The 22432-nt window shown below is 35.3% G+C and overlaps 1 protein-coding gene across 1 annotated transcript; it reads left to right on the forward strand.

The window, feature by feature from the left end:
• The first annotated feature begins 254 nt into the window (after positions 1-254).
• LOC124369893 lies at positions 255-20772 on the forward strand. Its single transcript, XM_046828044.1, has 9 exons — positions 255-423; positions 2327-2499; positions 9711-9874; positions 10823-10945; positions 11129-11362; positions 13267-13509; positions 14966-15119; positions 18798-19045; positions 20423-20772. Exons 2-9 carry the CDS (start codon positions 2337-2339, stop codon positions 20636-20638), a joined length of 1545 nt encoding a protein of 514 aa, XP_046684000.1. The 5' UTR covers positions 255-423; positions 2327-2336; the 3' UTR covers positions 20639-20772.
• Positions 20773-22432: the final 1660 nt, after the last annotated feature.

The following is a 22432-nucleotide window of genomic DNA, read 5'->3' on the forward strand; positions in this document are numbered from 1 at the left end:
ATCTTGAAAGTTTATACGAAAAACCGAAGAGGAAAAAAACAGTTACAATAATAATCAACTCTCTTATGATATTTTTAACAGTGTATTTGCTAAATAGTTTGAAAACTACTTTTATGTTTTCACCCGTAACAAATTCCTAGTTTGGACAAGGTGGTTTTCTTTTGGTTTTTCGTAGCGTAATAAATAATATGTCCAGTTGTCAACAAAACTCCACCTGCAGATGTTGAGAAGAATTGCAAACCTGTCATATTGATGTCAAACTTTGGCAAGAAATATCGGCACCTGTTGTGACGAAGCATCTATTTATGTTGAAGAATTAAAAATCTTGGCAAATAACGTTTGTTTGTGGGATAAAATTATCATCTGCGCTGTTATAAAGATTACCATTTTGCCAAAGGATTATACCAGATTGAAGCATCAGACGTAAGTTACTATTCAATATACAGGGTGTTCAGAAGGTGTCACAAACTTCTGTAGATGATAGTAATCATGTTTTCAAACAGAAAAATCTCATATAAACATAGGTCGAGAAATATGTCGTTTAGCTGCTAGCCGGCATTTTGTATTTTTTATATAAAAAACATTATCTCTGGAACTAGTAAACCTACAGATACCATATTTTGCACATTGGTAATGCAAGATAAGAGGAAAAGTAAAAAAATAGCTGGGTGATTTGCTTCAATATTAAAAAAAATTGTATCTGTAAAATGTTTAGACAAAGTACAGAAAAACCAGAATAGTATGAAAAAATTACAAAATACCAGCTGTTATGTCTATTTTATTACAACTCCAACTGTACTTTTTTCAATTAAATAAGTCAACACATAAGCGAGCACGCCCACTTTAAATATACGCTTGCACAAGCCGGGAACAACAAACATATCAAAACAGCTGATGCCTTTAAACTGACAATAAGTATTATCAGCCACAGAAGTTTGTGAGGCCATTCTTTGATAGCCCTGCATATACAAAAGAACCACAATGACGTTTTTGTAGTCATTTAGCATATAATAATATTCATTTTATGATGTTCAAAGATGTATATAATCTATAAATTCTATATAAATAAACTGAAACACGTACATTCTCGATCGTCAAACATTAGAATATTAGAATAGTTTTTCAACAACACTAACTGTTTCAGTCCCGTAGCAGAAGCATTGTCCAAAGAATGTAGTAGTATTGATAAAACGATGATGATAGGGTACTTTAGCCGAGGACTGGACAACTTGGCTGATAATTGGTAAGTGGACCATGGATTAGACTCCTGGGTCGATGATTGGTTGTCTGACCCGATGATTGGGCACCCGGGCCTATGATCGGGTGCATTTACCGATAATTGGCCACCTTCGTCGGTGAATGGCCGCTTTTACTAATGATTGGGATCCAGGATCGATAATTGGTCGCCTTGGCAGGTGAATACCCTCTTTAATTAAGGATTCGGATCTTGAATCGATAATTGGTCGCCTTGGCAGGTGAATACCCTCTTTAACTAAGGATTCGGGTCTTGAATCGATAATTTGTCGCTTTGGCAGGTGAATACCCTCTTTAACTAAGGATTCGGATCTTGAATCGATAATTGGTCGCCTTGTCAGGTGAATGCCCTCTTTAACTAAGGATTCGGATCTTGAATCGATAATTGGTCGCCTTGTCAGGTGAATGCCCTCTTTAACTAAGAATTTGGATATTGAATCGATAATTGGTTGCCTTGGCAGGTGAATGCCCGTTTTAACTAAATGTTGGGATGCTTGATCGATTAACGAGGTCCTGGCCTCTGTCTTCTACTTAAATAATTAATTCCATAATATGCTGATGTGTCGTGAAGGTATTGTTCACAATATAACAGAGTGTTTCCCCCCCCATATTTATTAATTCTACTTGACTTACTCCGTCATATTACCGAATTAGCAAGAATTAACATTCGACGCAATTTTTTGTGTTTCTCAGATGTTACGAGGAATAATAGTATTGTGCTATATGTAATTATATAACATGCAGTTCTTAAAGTACTAATATTTCCAAGTATCAAATAGCTTCAAAAGCGTACGAAAATTTTGAATTCCATTTAATTGATAATAGCTTACATCGTTAAATTATATTAAGTTACCAGTTAACTGATTTTCTTTTCACGTCATTTTTTAAAATTTGAAACGATTTTGTAACCAATATGATGATTGTAAGATTAGATGTATTTTACCCTTTGTTAACAGGTATATTACTTGACTCGGTTAACAAGGTATCACTTGTGTTCTTTGTGAGATTGACAGTAGAATGGCGTGGATATCAAAACTTGACATTAATATAAATTAATTACTTTCTTTTACAGTTCAGAGAGGATGCCGCTAAAACATCAACCCAATTCGCTGCGAAAGATAGCTCTACGTTCAATTTGTCGGAACTTCAACAAACTCTTCTACAGATGTCAGTCAGATGAAAACATGAGAGTACTTATAGACACTGGTGCTTATATGGAGTTTGAAAATCCACTTCAAGAACTGCGTGAGTTTATAAGTATTAAGATTATTTATAGGCTATGGCAGATTGTTCAAGAAAGTATTCAATCTACCATATAAACATTTCCGCCTAATAACTTTTCTTATAAAGAACAGAAGATGTCAATTAATGAAAAACGTAGTCAACAACATAAAAGAATTCATTTACTATTTGAAGATGATATTATTTATGTTGTTTTCTTTCATCGCACACATCCTTAGAAGCTCTCAGTAAATATGTCCGAAACCTTTCCAATATCTCATTTTGTATTGAATTTCTTCTTCTGGTTTAATGGGTAATTTGCGTACTCCTTTAATTTAAGTAACCCCAAAAAGAAAAAAAATCGAAAACACTGAGATGAACTGGACATCTCAAAAGTAATGTCACAATTACAAGAGATGTTGTGACCGCGGAATCTTATCCTCAAGTTATCAAAGGCCGTGATAGGACAAAATTTTGTCAGATCTATTATTGTTCTCTTTCTAGTTCTGAGATAAACAAATACCCAACATTTTTAGGGAGCGCTCTTAGGTTACTATAACGAAGCTCACGTCGTGTAACAATACAAGAATCGTGACTTTTAAGAACAAACGCACTGTGAACACTTAACCAATGCTCCACTGAAATGATGTTGAACACTCATGAGTATAAGGTACTCCCCCTCCCATCACAACACGACTGTTCCACTCTCATCAAACGAACACCATCAGATAGTTTTACTGCTCTGTGTGCACAACTCATAATTTATCATATCACGCACTCGATATGATATATTTTCCAATTTAATGACAAATTCTCTATAATGTATGTTATACTCATGTTACCACTTGAAAACTATTTTCTCATTTTCCTGAAAACGGCTATAATTTCAGATAGGATATAAACTTGCACTTCAACTTTGACTCAGAATAAAAGTCAGACACCTTATACAGTGTGGCCACTGGCTCGACGAAAGTGGAATTCTAGTTGTATTGATTCATCTGCCTGTCAAAAAGTAAAACGTGAAAGATAAGAACCTTCAAATGTTTGTTTTGAATATAAAATAAAAACATATCCTGTTAGATTGTCAATGAAGAATTGTTAACGGCATGAACTCCACCCTTGCATTTATATAGTGCACATTAACTAAACTTTTCTTCAATATAAAATAAAAACTATGTGCAGCTTCGTTTACTAACATTATCCTGAGATTTTGTGAAATGTAAGATTGTCAGTAACAGCGAGACCACTTATTTTAACTCACTTCCAGCCAGTGGTATTTTTCAAAAAGTTGTTTTATTTTACTCTCTTTTCGTTTTTATAATTAGTTTTGTATTATAAACTATCACAAGCTAATGTGTAAATTATTATTGCATAGACTTAGAACCTTCGTTGAACCAATGATTAGAATAATAGTATTGCGGGGGAAATAAACTATGTACCGGTGAAAAATTTGAACACGATTGATTTTAACGATTTTAACCAAATCTCTTTATGTAGGTATGTGTATAAGAGAATATTTAATTATGTAAGTTTTTCTATTATTAGCTTTTTACAGTTGTCGATTGCTTAGTAAACAACGTTACATGTATTGTGCACGAATTTTGGGCTTAACATGTTCTTCTATTGCGTCTCTGTTTTAACAAAAACAAACTGTGTCTACAACGTGGCAGTATAAAACAAGGATATTTTGCAATATTCCTCACACAGAGGAGTCTATGCTATGTCTATAATCTACTACTTCCGGTTCACACTGCGTAGAAACAATACTAACTAATTAAAACCTTTACGTATTCCGGCCTCGTAGAGTAAAGGCATATTGAGTTAAATTAAACCTGGTAAAGGCAGTGATGCACATCCGCTTGCAAAGATGGGTGATGAAAGGACGAGCTTTATCGTGATTGGTTGAACTTCAACCAATCAGCTCTCAGTATAACTTCTTTATCGCAGGATACCATTTATTTGATAATCTGATGCTGTATTATTTCTTAATGATTTATCTTGTCTGCTTCTAAGGACTCTTTTAGCACTGATTCGTGGCAGAATTTTAAGAGAATATTATGGAAATCTTTATACGAATCACGAGGAATGTTTAATAATAAACGGCGATATAAGTGATGGTGGAGTATAAATAATTATCTTGGGAGATATTCAAAACGAAGCGACTCTTAAGACAAGACAATTCTTTATTTTCACATTCATCAAGAAGGAAATGGCGTCAAATACATATTATCTTAAAATTTTTCCCAGGTTTGTTGTCATTAGCTGCCTAGGTCTTCACATTCTCTGCAAGTCAGCTCTCCAATTCAGGAATTCTTTTACTGAGTAAAAGGGTCTCTCTTGGAACCAGGAGTGCAGGCTGTTCTTCAACTTCCTTTCTTCCATTTTCTTCAGCTCATCAGGGATTATTATTGAAGAATTTTGCTCCAGTATAGGTTGGTTTTGTTTCAGAGAGAGTTAACTTGTGGATCGGCAAAGTAAAGTTATTGGCATGCCTAGTATTGTACAAGTGAATGTCTTGGTGCTGTTGGACATTATGAGTTGTAGCTATCACAATACACTCTACAATATAAAGGCTGACTACTGTTGATAACCTCCTATCTTTGAATACCCCTCTACAGCTCTGTCTAAATCCCAAGCCGGCCATGATTCTTAGAGCCTTTATTTGAAGAATGAGGATTCGTTGGAGATTTCTTTCAGTTGAACCACCCCAAACCGCTAAGCCATATCTCATATGGCTTTCAAACAGAGCATGATAGGCTGTTATTGTGACTTTTGTCGTGCTTATAGCTTTCGTCCTTTCTATGGCATAGATTGCTGAGCTAAGCTTAAGGCATAAGGCATTAAGTGCTTACTACTGTTTATTGGTACTGCGAGGGGCTCAGTCGGTAATACAGCTTCTGATCTGCTGTTTTAACTTGTAGAAAAACTGTCACATAAACCTTTTCAAGCGCAAATTCACGGGACGGTAATTTTGTTTTCTCAACGCCACCTTACAAATTAAAAAAATTTGGTACGAACCACTTTCCTCAACCTCAGGAACAAATCTCACTCCTTGGCCATGTATTAAATTTGTTGGCATCTCTGTCAACTGCACCTTTACATAGGGGCTTACCACTTAATTGAAGTTCGTGTTCCACAATGTGACACAAAATGGATTCTTTATAACCCATTTATCACATTCATTAGAGGAATAGAATAAACAATGTCGTAATTTTGGTGGAGATGTTAAAGATGGCTTATCTATCTTCATGCCAATGCCTCGGGTGACAATGACAAAGGCTCCTAGTTTATCTCAAATAGAATAACTGCCTTTTCTTCTTAATTCTCTTACTGCCATATTCATCAGTACTGCCCTGCCATGGTGAATAATGGAATAACCTCGTTAATATGCTGATGGTGAATCAGAGATATTTTCTTTTTTAAATATAAGAAGAATGAAAGAAAAGTCTACTCTTCAACTCTGAGGAGTATTATGGAAAATCCACCAGGATAAGTTTGGCAGTCATGGCCAAATGGTTTATTTGGGGAATCGATCTCGAGAAAGCTTTTTACGACAGCATGTTTAGGGAAAGTATATCTGATGAGACCCTGCTGTTTGGGTACACCAACGATACTGCACATGCATTTGATCAGGCTCGTCTGAAGCTAAACATGGTCATGCGATCAGTGAAGGAGTAAATCACCGACCATGGTTTATCTCTTGCCTTCAATAAGACATACATCGTGGAACTAACGGAGCGTTGAATCGAAACGATCGTACCGATACGGGTAGCATGGTAAGAGTCGAGGCCAGACCACTGACATTTATCTGAGTACCATGGTCGATACCAGATGAGCTTTGGTAAGTAGAGCAGAATCTCTGCCGATGAGGCTGAGAAGAGTGTTGCTGCCCTTAGTATATTTAATTATATGTGTAACGTTGGTGGACCTGTATCCAGCAGACGTTGACTGCCTACGTTTGCAGAGCAGTCCGTACTCTCCTCGGAGCCGAAGCCTCTATCCCTGCAGAAGGAAGTGTTTCGAAAGCCACTTATTAGGGTGCAGCGCCAATCTGCGAGGAGGGTTGCATCCACACCGCATAGTGTCCGAGCCGGTCTTCCTGGTGATCTCCCACCGGATGATTCCAAGGGAACGACAGACGATTTACCGGAAAAGACGACATCAGCCGAGAAATAGCTTAGGTGGAAGTGCGGAGTGACACTTTTGACTACTATAAAGCGTCTTAGGAGGGCGAGAAGTGAGGGCGAGGGATTCAATAAGAGATATTGAACCGTGGATACGGTAGTTGCATGGGGACGTCAGGTTCTCCATAAACAATTTCTTTCTGACATGTTTGTTAACAGTCCCATCTGTACCGGATGGGAAAGGCAGCTCCGCAGAATGTCTGTACTGTCCTGAAGTAAAGGTTGAGACCGACCAGAGGTTCTTCAGATGTTATCAGCTGTTTCTTTGGAGAAGAAAGCTGGAAGGTGATCTGGATCAGCTAACCCCTTACAATATTGCCAATGCAAGGAAAACTGGAATCATGTTTCACATTAAGTTATGGCTACTCTTGGGTGTGATCCACCGAACCTAGCTAATAGAGAACAATCCACTAGGTGGGAACTAACGAAGGCATAGTCTAAAGTAATGTGAAGAACGGTTCTATACTAATGACCCGGGAGTGATTTAGTAGGTAGTCTGGCAATATGTTAGGAGCCGTACACATTGTGCATAAATGAATTTCATCTCATTCCACATTCACAAAAGAATTATTTCGCGACATTTAAATCTCTCATATGAAGGGGATCAGCCTTCCCGTTTTTTCAAATAAAACAAAAGACGGGGATAGAATAAAAGTTCTAATAAAAAAACTAACATTGCTCTTGATACGCTCTACGAAGGAAAATATCAAACCCAAATGTATTGCTTCATGTGGAAAACAAGAAAAGTGGGATTTACTTACCAAATTATATATCTACGAACTATCTTTACATCATTCTATGGATTTAAATATTAATTATCAAGCTGTAGTAAAAAGTAGGGATGGGTTGACACCTAAAACATTTGCTTCCGACTCCAATACAGATAGATTACCAAAACTGTGGTCTCAATTCTCTATTCTAAATTCTATAGCGATTCCTGTGTTGTATGTAACTAAGATAGTAACTCGCTAAATGGTTTTGTTTTGTTACCGTTAAAGTAAATTCGACCAGTAGTAGCATCCAGCAGTTCAAACCACAATTAGCCATGACGTAATGAATTATAATGAAGTGTGAATATTGAGTTAAGGTCTATTCCACCCCGCTTAGTGAAGTGTCTGAAATCTGGCACTGTATAGATTGACTCTTAGCTATGTACCTGATGATATAATGAGAAATAATACCTCTTCATCTAGACTACACTGGATAGCTGCTGGGTAACCAGACTTAGCTCCTTTATAACTTAGGCATCTCTGATGTCGAAAAAATGCAAGGAGTTCATTATGAATGTCTTCATCACCGATTTTTTTAAATATCTTCACACTGATGTGGACTCCAGATTCCAGGAGTCAATCTGTACAAGTGTCAGATTTCAGATGCTGCTTTAAGCGGAAGGTGAATTGGAACTTAATTCAATATTCACTTTGAATCAACTTTTCCCACCACAGCTACGCTATATAATACAGTGTAATTTCATTTTTAACATGCTTTTATTATTGAGATAATTTTACAGGTACACTTTCAAAATTTTCTAATAATCAATGATGCAGGAGGATTTAGGACTATTGGTGAATCTAGGGGTACTAGAAATTTACAGTGCCCAGGTTTTGAATAAAATATGGTGAATTGGGAAAATCTTTCAATATTTTTTTCATTAGAGCAAACCTATTGTTTACTAAACCAATCCCTGGTATGTAAACTTTTTAATGTTTCAAAACTGGTGATGTTTACTCTCATAGTTTTTTTGTGTCCAAAGATTAGGAAGACAGTGGAGGGAATCCCCTGAGTGCACTTCAGCATCAGTTGGTTTTGTACAACCTTCTGGAAACAAGAAGAATATGAGTGGGAAGAAAGATAATGAAAGTTCCTGTCTGATTGTATATTCCACGTCAATATTATGACAGGTTGGAAGTTTGTCACAGACCAAGTAGTTCATTTCTGATCCCCTTGAAGTTTCCTGGAGTTAATAATCTTAGAATGAAAGTGCAATATCCTTCTGGTAGCTCTACTTGTGGTGTGACTTCCCTTTCCAAGCCAATATCACAGAGGACCTTCAACCTCAAAAAGGATGTGGCCCCAATCTTACCCGTTCCAAATGTCCTGTCACTCCAAAAGCATGGCAAAGGTCCTTTTAGGACTAAGTGTAATGAAAGGTTTCCTCAGCTTCTTGTAAAAGGTCCTGAGGGAACAATAAGTCCTTCATTGGAAGTACTAGACATCCAGGCCCTCTTAGAGTATCAAAGTGTTTTATGGGAGGCACCCTCTAGGCTTCTTCACCACCTCTGTTCCACACCACAACATCCTTTTGCACAACTACCCTATCTTTAGTATGACAGCAGATAAGAAAACTGGAAATCAATATGCTTTTTTTTAGAAATTGGTAGACAAACTATACTGTGCTCAGAATCGTTCGCTCAGACTGGTAAACAACCAGCTGGGGTTTACCTGGTTGGGGTTCAAACAGCTAGGGTTCATTCCACTGGCTTTGCCTTGTTGACATTCAAACAGCTGGGGTTCAATGTATTGGGTTTAGCCAGCTGTATGTACTTGCATAATGAATGTAGGATTAATTCTTGTTAATAAGTTTCTAATTTGTTGTAAACCATACCAATTTTCAGATTTGCTGTGCAGACGTTTCCAAGATAAAAGCTATGTTTCTCGAATATATTCAGTTTGATGGAGTAATATAATTTAATGTGTCTGCTACACACAAACATGATACTATTATGTAGTTACATTGTTGAGACAAAAACAGGATTCTCCTTTCAAATTTCAACTAGTTGTCTCTATATAATAATAAAAGAGTATTATCTTATGATGTGATGCTTCCTTTTTCACATCAAAATATTCCAGACTAGCCTCAGATTCTTTAACCGTTGCTCAGGCTACACCCTTGTTCATGGTGGTCACAGCATTTCTAGAATAAAACCTTAAGTTCTAAAATGACAGTAAATCTAGATGAAACATCAATTTGTTAAAAAAAAAAAACACACTAATCTCAAAACTGTAAAAGTGGAAAGAATACAAAGGAAGCATTATGTCAGTTTTCCACAGCTCCAAACATGCTGGAGGACCTTGCGGAAGAGATGAAACGTGTGACTCACTTGCGCAGCCACCATCTGCACATGTTCATCACGGAAAATCTTCAGGAATGGTCATTTTCAGGAAGCATTGCAGACCATTCAATGGCATTCCATATGCTTAGTACCAGATGCAAGGTAAATACTTAAAGTAGAATCTTAAAAGTGATACAAATTGTACACAATTTTTAAGTAACTGATTATCATACTCAAAAAAATTAGTTTTATAGCATGAGTCTGGATGAATGGTGTGTATTTTTACCTCTTGACTTGCTCTACTCCTCCACTACCTTTCTAAATCTTTACGTATCAGTCAAGTGAAAACCTTTGCACATGGTATTGTATTAAATCCATAATTTTTTATTATAGTGATATATTGTATACAGTTTTGTACTTTCCTACTGCAAAAAACATACTGGAATACATTTATTTTTCAACAAGCTAAATTAGTTTGTACTCCATAACATAAAGCCTCAACCAAAAGAATACAGTGATAAATAGTAGCTAATGAAACGAACATAAAAACGTTAAAGAAATCAAAACGTTTCACAACCTTAAAATCTTAGTTGGTAATGGACAGGAAACTGAAGACTTAGTTAATACAACCCTATAAATTATTTACTTTGTACATATTGTAGCTCTATTTACTTTGTCTCTTTTTATTTTACAACATTAGGGTGAAGTGTTACCCACTAGCTTATCCCCAGTTGACTAGATTTTCCCCATTGAACCAAGATTGTACAAAGTCGGCAACCATAGCTTATTCTGGAACAATGCAACAGTTGCTGGATAGCAGTGCATATCTTTTGTACATATTCAATGAAACAAAACTTATATATATATATATATATTATTGCACTCCATAAATATATATATATATATATATATATATATATATATATATTTATGCTGTAAACAAATTCAAATTTAACAGGATAATTAACAGTCAACTCTATTAAATATTTGAGATATTACTATTTTAAAACACTTTCTACTTATAATTAAAATATATTAACTTTTTTATGGAATAGTCTGTAGTTCAGTATTGAGTTGTAGTTTTTCTGTAACTATGACATTTGTTGACAGAAACTTAAACACTTAAATCTGTCATATATGAGGACAATGAATCACATGGTGTTCCTCATGCTGGTCCCAACCCTTGCCAACATTGTCAGTCTCGATCTTCGCATGACTTTAACAGTGGATGAGGTAAATTAACTGTGTTTATATTTTGAATATTTCCTTCAGGTATTGTCACTCAACTCTGTTTATAGTTTGAATATTTCCTTCAGATATTGTAACATTATAGTACTTTTAAGGACCTCTTTTAGGTGATAAGAGACAGTTCATACCACAAGCGTTATTGTAAGTATTTTTATTCTTTCACTGCAGGTTGTCAACAAGATAGGGGAATGCTGCCATTCCCTGGTCGACCTGAACTTGTCCAGTACCCCTATCACAGACAAGGGCCTGGTGTACCTCTGTATCTCCCAGAATGGGCAGCGAAGATGTCAGCAGCTCGCTAGGCTCTCAGTCAGTGAAACTTGGATTAGTGCCTTAGGAGCCACAGTTGTTCTACACTTCCTTCCCAACATTAGAGAATTCGATTTCGATAATATTTTTGAGGTAATCATTTAAATTATTTTTCTTTTATGATGGTTTTAATTTTAAGTTCTGGCAGTAAAAATGTTTTAACTATAAAGAGAATTTTTGAATGAAACATAAATATTTCAGTAAAGACATTTTGCAGTTTCATAATTCTTTTATTGGACAATATTTACCGTACCTGGATTGTTTTCTAGTGATGCCCTTTGGAAGTATTTTTGTTTCTGTACAACCACATTATTTTGCTTTAAGTAATGAGCCTGGGCATAATAAGGGAGGAAGATGCATATTGCACTGTAACATAAGCGAAAATATTACTGGAAAGAATACTTTTTAGAATACGTTGTTGAGAGCAGATAAGTAGAATGGATTTTTATGTATATTCCAGTGTGACTTGCCAGTTACTTTGAGAAACTCATGTAAATAAAAAAATACTATAAAATGTTTTACCATGAAATAAGTACACAATTTCATTTTTTAATAAACACGGTCCTGTATATGAAATAATAAATTAAAAATTGGTAACAGTAACAGGAAAGGAGGTCCCTGGAAATTATTTCATTAATATCAACTGGGTTATTTCAATGATATGAAATTTACTCATCTTAATTTTTAGTTAAAGTCTGAATTAAGACATGTTTACACAAAATGCAAACTGCAATAATAATAATACCAATTTTAAAAATATTTTTAATTCAGCATCATTAAAAATATAAGCCTATATCCTTAATGTCAAATTTTTATAAATTCTTCATAAAACCCCATGAACTTCCACTTCTTCACTTGTTTGTCAACCTCTGATTCTCATGTTACATCCATAATTTTATGTACATACGATTCAAAATTCCTACAAAGGCTGTTAGCAAGGGAATAATTGCACTGCCAAGCATGTAAATAATTAGTGGCCACTTTTGTCTTTAAGGTACTTGACAGTATAGCAGTCTTAGGTTAAGGATTTTACTATTTACAGTCTCTTTCTAATCATTATTTAAATACAATGAAAAGCGAATCTTCTGTGAGACAAACCCTTCAATCAACATCCCCCTAATCAATTATTGGTATCCGATTGGAAAACTTTGTCAATTGCTCTTTTTGCCATCTTTCTGAGGGATGAATTTTCCATCTGAGAGTTGAGTCTAAGACTGCATTTATCCTTAAAAGGGCTGTTGTGCCTTACTTATTTATGTTTAACCCTCAAAGCTCTTGTGAACCCTGACAACAAGCCTCACAGCCGCAAAATGTTATCATATTCTATGAAACACTCATGGTGACTTCATGTGATTAATTACCTCACTAATTACCTGTAATGGCCCCATTTTAACCTAACTTAACCTAATCTCAGTTTACCGTAAATAATGGCATTTTGCACTGTTATCATTAGATCTCAAGTGGTTGCTAGTGTCCAATGATTGTCTATAAAGGATCATTGGCTATCCCAGCTGACCAGTTAGTGATAGTCTCCTCAATCACCATATCTCAACTCAACATTTTTGCAAGAGTCAAGCAGCTGTAGCTCTCACCAACCTCTTTTAACACTCACTGCGGCTCCATACTGAATAATTTGAAGTAGTCTAATACCACAGCATGAGCACTATGGCTTTTAGCCAACTTGGTAACCATATTTGTGAGTGAACATGTGTGTGAATTATTCCTCTTATATTACTTATTACACACATCATTGACCATACACTAATCCTTCATCACAAGAACTTCTGTTTACAATTCTGAAACATTTCTTATTCTTTCCAAGTAAATTCTTATTTCTTAAGGTTTCCCAACATCGATAATCAAATAAGAGATAACAAGTATAACTCTTCATAAGACCGTAAGCAAAGCTTTTGAGAACACATACTCTGCACTAGTATAATACTCAGATGTTGCTTTTAGCAGAATGTACATTGAATTGAGTTGTTATATCTGGACAGGCAATAGAGGGTGTGGAGATGGTGGAAGATCGAGCTATGCAGTGCCTGTTTACACGTGCAGGTATCCGATTATCAGAGTTGGACACTGATATCACCGCGCCCACGCGCCTGCGCCTCACATGCCTGAACTCGACTGTGGAGTATCTTCGTGAAGAGGCCCTTGACGCCACAGTCCGACTCTGTCCTGATGCAACCAACGTAGCAATTTCCAATGCATGGCTCCCAAACGAGGCACTATACAAGGTGAAAATAATTATTAAAGTACAATGTTAAAACCAACTCAGTTTTTTGGTGTTTGTTCTTATCATAGTTAAGGCACCAAAATGGCTGGTTTATACCTTTCAGTTGAACCTACACTATGTAATAAAACCTATGTGTCACTTAAATCTGGGCAATGTTATGGATGTCTAGGAGCAGCACATCACTAACCCCAATTGTCGAGATATTGGTGTGCAAGGGTAGATCGATAGGTCTAGTCTACTGCGGGAGATGACTGTTGGAGTTGATGGGGCTCTTTAACTGTTAAAGGCTGTTATCCTGCCTGCTTTGACTGGAGAGGCTGGTACAGATCTGACCTCCGCTTCTTCCAAGGACACATGACACTTCCTGAGGTTAATCCCAAAAATCCTTCCTCATAGATCACAACAGGAGTCGGCCCCAACCCCAAACCTTTCCCATGCAGAATATCCTATCGCTCAGGAAGCAGCGCACTGGTCGTTTTAGGACTAAGTGGAATTTCTTAGCTTCTTGTCCTAAGAGAACGGAAAAATTCCTTCTTCAAATACATGAATTTGCTACAAAATATATTTGTTTCAGAATTTAATTGTTTATTTGCTTGAAAATATTACCAACATTTTAGTGTAGGTTTCACGTTTCTAAGAAAAAATATTTTTTATGATTCCTTTTTAGTTTCATTTTAAGATGTAACTCAGTCCTAATAGAGTCATTTTATTTAGTTCCCATGTTCAAAATACAGTAGTTGTTTTATATTTTCATGTTAATTAGATGATTTAATGTAAAAATGAAGCAATTATTTTTACTATTTTGGGCATTATTATACTATACTCTTTTATGGTTTTTAACAGTTTTCACCACCTTACACTCTATTATGCGTCTTAAGTAATTTCATAACAGATGAGTTTACTGTTACAAAATTATTATTTGAATGCAGAAAAAGACTGTTTTTAAATATATTAACAGTAGTATATTATCTGTCTTTAAAGATATGAAATATAAAATAGTTGTTAAAATATTATAACATTTTGTATCTGTGGGTAATTTTGGTATGTATACTAGAAAAAATGGAGTTTTCTAACATAGCAATGGGCTTTCTACTGGAAACTTAAGATTAACTGCACAAAAAAGGAGCGAGAGGTTGTGTTATTTTTACTCTTCTTACGAATAATGAAATGAACATTGGATTTATCATTTCAATGTAGTAAGTCTTTTCTCTCAATGTTAACAGCAACACCTAATACAACCTGGATGTGAGGCCACTGAGCTTTTATCACCATTGACACTTGAAATGTAGTATTTCAATAATTACTCTTATCATATAAAGTAATAAAAGGTTTTCTTGGCTAACTTTGTGTCCCTACAGTTGCATTCTCCATGGAGACAATTTTTTAGTTTTACTCCTAGAATACAGCCCTGAGTAGTTTTATGTGGATTCAGAACCATCTTGTTTGTCACTTTACAGTTGATGCTACTGGAACACCTCACTGCTCTGTCCCTCACCAATGGTGAGGGCTGCACGTTTACGTTTCATGAAGGAGTTATGCCAGTCCTGTCCGTGTGTGGACCCAGGCTGCACAGTCTCATTCTTTCCAACTTTCCTGGAATTGACATTTCAGGTAATTATTCATTCTTTCCTTGTATCTCAACTGATCATCTAAAATTTCCTATGAAAACTCAAGACAAGGCATTGCATTCGGTGTTTAGTTGGAATAATTTTTTAATTTTTAACCCTGAAAGTGCTGACATGGCGTTACGCGAGGTTAGGTTGATGTTTACCACAAACAACATAACATCCATAATTGATGCCATAACACAAAAAGCAATAGTTAAAGCAGCTCTAGGAGTAAATAGGTGATACCCTACAGATGCCGTTTTTGACAACTTAAAAGTTTTTCATATATGACAGTTATTTGTTAGGAAATTGTTGATGCATATACACAAGAGATTCGACAAAATCTTCAAGGAAGTAACTCATGACTACGACACAAGAAATACTAACAATGTTGGAATTCGTGTATCAAGACTTTCAAGGAATCACTCGTCAAATAATCTGTTCATTATAGCACACTATTTATACATAAATATACCTGAAGACCTACAGTACAACTTTTATACAAGCACAACATATAAAAAGAAATTTAAGATATGGATACTGGAGGTTGGAAGGGACAGAACAGAACAAATTATAACATCAATCTATAGATAAAGAAAAAATTATAAATTTAACTTCCGACCAAAATACTGTAGTACCAATGGGTTGTGCTTATGCGCTAGTGTGTATTGAGTTTATGTGTGTACGTGTGAGCGTGCGTTCGAATGACTGTGTATTGGGTCTATGTGAGTGCGAATGATTGGGGATGTACAAGTTATTAGGTGGGGGGGACTGGTGTTTGGGTGGGGTGAGGGGTGGGTAGGTTGCAGCTGCTACAGTCTTCTCCTATGTAACCAAACAAATCGTTAGTCTCTTTTTTATAAATTACTAAAAATATATTTAATTAATAATTTTTGTTTTTGAATATTTTTATGTTTATTTTTACAGCATACCTATTTCTTTTTTGTTGTTGTAACTAAGCTACAATAAAATATTAAATAAATGTGCGATATACTACAAGAAACTAATTCAATCCCAAAACACAAGTTTTTACTTAGTTTAGGAATTGATTTCTAAGTATTATTTTATAAAGTATTACAGCAACATAATCAGTTTATTGTAGTATGTTGTAGTACACCTAAGGAAAGGCATGTAAATTATATGTAAATTCTTTTTGTTGGTAGAAATAAATACTTTTTGACTTTTGACTTGACTTTGTTTCTCAATGTATTTTATATAGTAACAAACATTTTTACAGACGATACCACTCTTATCACCAAACAAAGAAGTAGGGAGGCTCTCGAAATTGACTCTTTCACCAAAATCAACAATCTTGCCCAATTCTTTTCACAAAATTTTCTCAAACTCAACCCAGAAAAAACAAAATGCATGGTCATTCAGACCCAGCAAAGAAAATCCAAAACTGAGCTTTCAGGAGCCCCTGTCATTTGCATTGGTGATGTTGAGTTGGAAACGACCTCAACAGCAAAATGGGGGTAATGTTGGGGGTACGTCCTGTTGGGGGTAATGTTGGACGAGGGTTTGTGTTGGACTGAGCAGTTGGTGGCATTAGAAAGCAAGCTCTTAAAAGGAATCTTTGTCATTCGAAGCCTCAGTGTTTTCAAAAATCTGAAACTCCTGAAAAATGTCTATCACTGCTTGGTCGAATCGCACATCTCCTACTCAATCGCCCTGTGGGGAGCAAAGGAGTCAGCCTTGAGCAAAATTTTCATTATTCAAAAAAAGGCAATAAGAGCAATGCTGAGACTGCCCCCTCAAGCCCATTGCAAGCAACACTTTCAAAGGCTGGAAATCTGTACTATACCTAGTCTTTACATTTATGAAATGGCAAACTACATTAAGTTCAACCATCTTGAATTTGTTAATAACACCCATAGGTACAATACTAGAAACAAACATTTGTATTCTGAGCAGCATAACCTAAAAATGTTTGAAACAAAACCACTCTACTCAGGTCTTAAAATTTATCAAAAACTACCACTTTCCATTAGAAACATAATTCCTGTAAACAAATTCAAGAGTGAACTCAAAGATTTTTTAATAAAAAAAAGTTATTACTCATTGTCAGAGTTTTTAACAGAAAGTTAACACACCCCCCCCCCCCCCCGTGACCCTTTCCTAGGGCACTAATGACTCGTCCAACGCCGTTACCAGGCCAACTGGTCATGACATCAAGTACAAGTAAGATATAGTAGAGAAAGTGCACATTAATTTATCCACATGCCGTCTTTATTTTTACCAAATGTCACTAGACTACGGATGATTTTAGCCTAGGATATCGTCATATGAAATCATTGTTTCTTATGAGAGTCACGCTTAACGCGAGTTACTTTTGTGATGTTTATAACTAAAGATTTTTAGCTTTTTTAATTATAATACAGGTCAGAAATATGTAAAGTACCAAAAAGGGCCTTTTGGTAGCTATAAAACCCTCTGTTGTTTTGCAGATGAAAAGAACACATTTTTTGTTCATAAAATTTTTAATAAAAACTAAATATAGAAATTGTATATATTTTTATTTGTAATAAATTTGACTTTATTTTGGATTTTTATTTGAGTGAGTTTAGTAAAGTGCTATGCTATACTAAATGTGCAAAAAGTCAACAAAAAAACTTTTTCTGCAATTCGAGTTAGTAACTTTTTAAAATTAACAGTATATCATTGTAGTTATTACTGTCTTAATCTGTAGCTATCATTGTAAAAGAATTCTTAATGTGTTGCACTTTGTTAATATTTACGTATTTATTATTTACTTACAGCATATGCTTGTTAAACTCCTAAAAAAACATGTGCTGCAGGTGAACATAGCACTAATAGGGTTTAAAAAAAATTCTTGGTCATATCCTTTTAAGGTTCCATTTCTGAAGAAAAATAATTATAAAAAGTACTTTATTATTTCCTGAGAAGTGGTAGTGATATAAAGCAGAATTTTGGGACATCTTATGAAAACATTGTCCCATTTTAAGAAAAATAGTTGAAGTTACGATTTGAAGTTTTTACAGTATGTACATGAAACATAACAGGAGGGAGTAACATGGTTTGTATTTATTAATAGATTTCATTTCATTAAGACAAATTTATTAAAGGCGTGTTATTTTAAATCATATGTAGTAAAAATATATAATTTCATTCAGTTATAAATGAATAGAAAACATATCACTCCCTCAAGCTATTATGTACATACCATGAATATTTCACATTTTTATCCTCAGCCGTTTTTATTTGAGTCTGATTAAAAATTTTTCCCAAAATGTCTACTTTAAAAACCTGTAATTTCTCATGGAGTGATTCAAAAGTATTCTAATTTTCCTGTTTTCAGGGAAAACAAAACCATGCAGTTATCAATTTCAGGATGCTTACTCCACTATATTTCACTATATCCAACCCAGATTCAAAGTACCTGAACTCAAAAAAATGACTCCACATAATCAGAACTCATACCATGGCCACTGAGGAAGACCAACATATACAGTTCTGACATGCCCAAAGTTCACTTTGGAAATTTTAACTTTGTAGCACAATCCAAACAACTTCAAATTTCACTGTAACTAAACCAAAATCCAATCCCAGAGAATGTCTGGACATAGCACTGGAGTTACACACTGACCTTACAAATTGATGTATCATAAACCCTCACCTAATAAAATTTGTAATTTTTCTGACCAACTATTTCAATGGTAAGGTGTAGGGAGCAGCTGCCCGAACCTGCAGAACTTGGCATTCTCAAATGTACCAGTGTTTGAGGTGCCATCAAAACTGGTACCAGAGTGGTTCAACAAACTAGAGGCTCTGGAGTTGTGGTCTGCAACATCTGTAGAGTACAGTCCTCAACTGGTGAAACAACTGCTTCTGTACAGTCCCATCATCAAGAACATCCTCTTCAACAGTTGCAGCGTCGTCACTGACTCTCTCTTGCTAGAGATCATGCAAGTGAGTTCCCTGCCATACTCAGCTGTTTAACACTAGAGTCGGAGTATAAAGCAGAGTATATTTCCATAGCATATTTCAACTTTTGAGCAAAATTATGTACATTCATTTTAAAATAAGGAGAAATAGAAGAGACATACTTTTATAAACAAAACCACATTCCACTGCTCTTATTTTATTGAAATGTACTTTAATAAATACAAAATAAGTCATTTCATAATTTTAAAAACCAATTTTTAGACAGGTGATTCTATGAGTATGAGTTTGAGCACTCTGCAAATATGACATTTTGACATTCGACAATGATGATGTTACTCCCGAATATACAGAGTAACTATCATAATCCTCAATAGTGTTCTGGATGACAATTTTGTTTTGTGTTGTGAGACTAATCTGATGAAGATACTGTCAAACCTGACTCTACACCATTATCATGGGCCCCAATATCAATTCTTGATAAAATCCTAGATTCCAAGCAAGCTGTATGTCTTGTCGCCAGCCTAACCCAGTGATGACACTATCTCTCTTGACTCTACACAAATTTAATGACGTCACCATGGCAACTCTCAATAGTAACAGATGCCAAGCTTTGTTTTGTGTTGTCAGACTAACCTGTGGAGATCCTGTCACACCTGACTGTAAATATCATGGAGCCCAATACCAACTCTCGAGAGTATCCCTGATGCCAAGTTTTGTATTGTTTTACCTGTCATACCTGTGGAGTTACAGCTCCTAATACCAAGTGCTATTGTATTGACAGACTAACCCCGTGGAGATGCTGTCACACCTGACTGTAAATATCATGGGGCCCAATACCAACTCTCGAGAGTATCCCTGATGCCAAGTTTTGTATTGTTTTACCTGTCATACCTGTGGAGTTACAGCTCCTAATACCAAGTGCTATTGTGTTGACAGACTAACCCCGTGGAGATGCTGTCACACCTGACTGTAAATATCATGGGGCCCAATACCAACTCTCGAGAGTATCCCTGATGCCAAGTTTTGTATTGTTTTACCTGTCATACCTGTGGAGTTACAGCTCCTAATACCAAGTGCTATTGTGTTGACAGACTAACCCCGTGGAGATGCTGTCACACCTGACTGTAAATATCATGGGGCCCAATACCAACTCTCAAGAGTATCCCTGATGCCAAGTTTTGTATTGTTTTATCTGTCATACCTATTGGAGTTACAGCTCCTAATACCAAGTGCTATTGTGTTGACAGACTAACCTGTGGAGATCCTGTAACACCTGACTGTAAATATCATTGGGCCCAATACCAACTCTCGAGACTGTCCTTGATGTCAAGTTCTGTATTGTTTTACCTGTCATACCTGTGGAGTTACAGGTACTAATACCAAGTTTTATTGTTTTGACAGAGTAACCCCATGGAGATGCTGTCACACCTGACAGTAAACCACTGCCACGGGGTCACTATGGCAACAATTGAAAGTGTTCTGGATGCCAAGAATGATCTGAATGTACTGAGAGTGTGGAGCTGTGCAAGCATCACACGTCTCCATAGTGTGCAGGTTTCTCAACGAATATCGGAAGAAAACCTGGATGTATATTTTGAATGGTTCGAATTCACATAGGTTGTTATTTTTAGATCTTCTTTTTTACTGCTTTTTGTACATGTGTATGTAAGTCTTTCTAATGTTGTTTTATCATTAACTTTGTGATTTGTGCATTTTTGATTTTATTATCAATATTATAAATGATTCTAAAATTCTTTTTATTATTAAACCTTGTGTCATTCCCTCCGAAATATGCTATCACCGAATAGCAAAATTACTGTTCCGAATTTAGCGGTGGTTCTATTAATGCTGGAAGTGTAATGTTTATTTTAAAATTCCATTCTAATTGTTTGCTATCTTAATCACAATAGAAAATGCGCTATTTAAAAACCATGAACGACAATAGACAATAGACTTTATTTACATAATCTTGGAGATTAGCATTAGCGTCAAGTTACAAATCATCACGAGAAACAAACATTAAATTATTAGAATAGTCAAAACATATTTTTTAATTGTAATTTGGACTGAAGACTAATCGATTTTGCCACAAGATTTTACATACAATATACAGTTTGTATGTAAAATGTGTGACAAACTTATATTCTAGAGTTCATACTTAAGCTCTAAACATTTACGAAACGTAAACATACAAACGATACATCATTCATAATTATGTGGGACGATCGAACAGTGCAACATCTAAATATGAGGCATGTTGGTTAATAACTGATATGTAGCCTGTAATCTTGATAAAACTGAGTGTCCTTAGTGTATGGACATTGGCACTGAAAGAGTTAAAAATAAATAAAAATAATAAAGTTGTTATTTTTTAAGAGGATTATATAAACATTTTTTACAAGTTTCTGGTATCAGTCAAATAGATTTCTTTTGAATCAAAATACATTTTTGGTACCAGCGAGTAATTCTGGAACAAAAAACGATAGAAATTGATTTATTGGATTTGATACAATAGTTCAGTCATCATTACAATAGGAGTATTTGTTTAAATTTATGATCACAAGAAGATGTAAACATTTTTCTTTATTAGGATTGTTTTATCTTAAAATAAAAATTTGGTTGTTTTAAGAGAGTTTGAATCAGTTTAATTTTGATTAATGACAAAATAGTTCCTAATTACAATTTAAACTATTACTGCCCTTTTTTCCTAAAATCTTGAACTATTTACGCTTGGGTTCTTCCCTAATTCTTGGCTTCATACTCTCCAGCCAGCTGACTTGCAGGATCGTGTACAGTTCTATCACCAACGATCCAATACTTGGCTACTCCTACAGCTCATAACTATCACCCAGATATTCTTCTGTCAACTCTACCTGAAAATATAAATAATATTATGACAATACTGGTATGAAACTGTAAGACTATGTGGAGATTTACTATACTACATTATCATTATACAGAGTAATTAAAAAAGAATGGTGCAAAAACAAGCTTAATTTACTTGCAAACAAAGTGTCACAATATTATGGAAACTGTGTGAAACCGTTTGTTAAATTAACAAGTTTCAATGTATATTTCAAGAATTTAGATGCACTATGAGCAATAACGTAGCCAGGAAAAAATTTTGGGAGGGGGTCAAGACAACTGATATTTTTCCAAAGTGGACAGAAAGTAAGGTTCCATTTTATTCCTTAAAAAGTTCTTGACCTGTATCTATATTGAGAATGATCTTTCAACAGTACATATCAGTAATACATAAAAGAATACTTAAAGAATAATAATTGACTACTAAAAAAGTAATTGAAAATTTGGGGGGTCCGGATCCCTAGGATCCCTCGCCTGCTACATTCTTGACTATGAATGCTTGATGGAATTTATGTTAGTTATTCTGCAAATGTCCAAGTGATATTG

Source organism: Homalodisca vitripennis, chromosome X, assembly GCF_021130785.1.
Source record: "Homalodisca vitripennis isolate AUS2020 chromosome X, UT_GWSS_2.1, whole genome shotgun sequence".
Taxonomy (NCBI): domain Eukaryota; kingdom Metazoa; phylum Arthropoda; class Insecta; order Hemiptera; family Cicadellidae; genus Homalodisca; species Homalodisca vitripennis.

Bases quoted from the DNA above. Each gene is read 5' to 3' on its own strand.
- LOC124369893 (XM_046828044.1), top strand. From the start codon at position 2,337: ATGCCGCTAAAACATCAACCCAATTCGCTGCGAAAGATAGCTCTACGT. The intron at 2,500-9,710 runs GTGAGTTTATAA...AGTTTTCCACAG, and splicing joins AAATCCACTTCAAGAACTGC to CTCCAAACATGCTGGAGGAC. The intron at 13,510-14,965 runs GTGAAAATAATT...GTCACTTTACAG, and splicing joins CAAACGAGGCACTATACAAG to TTGATGCTACTGGAACACCT.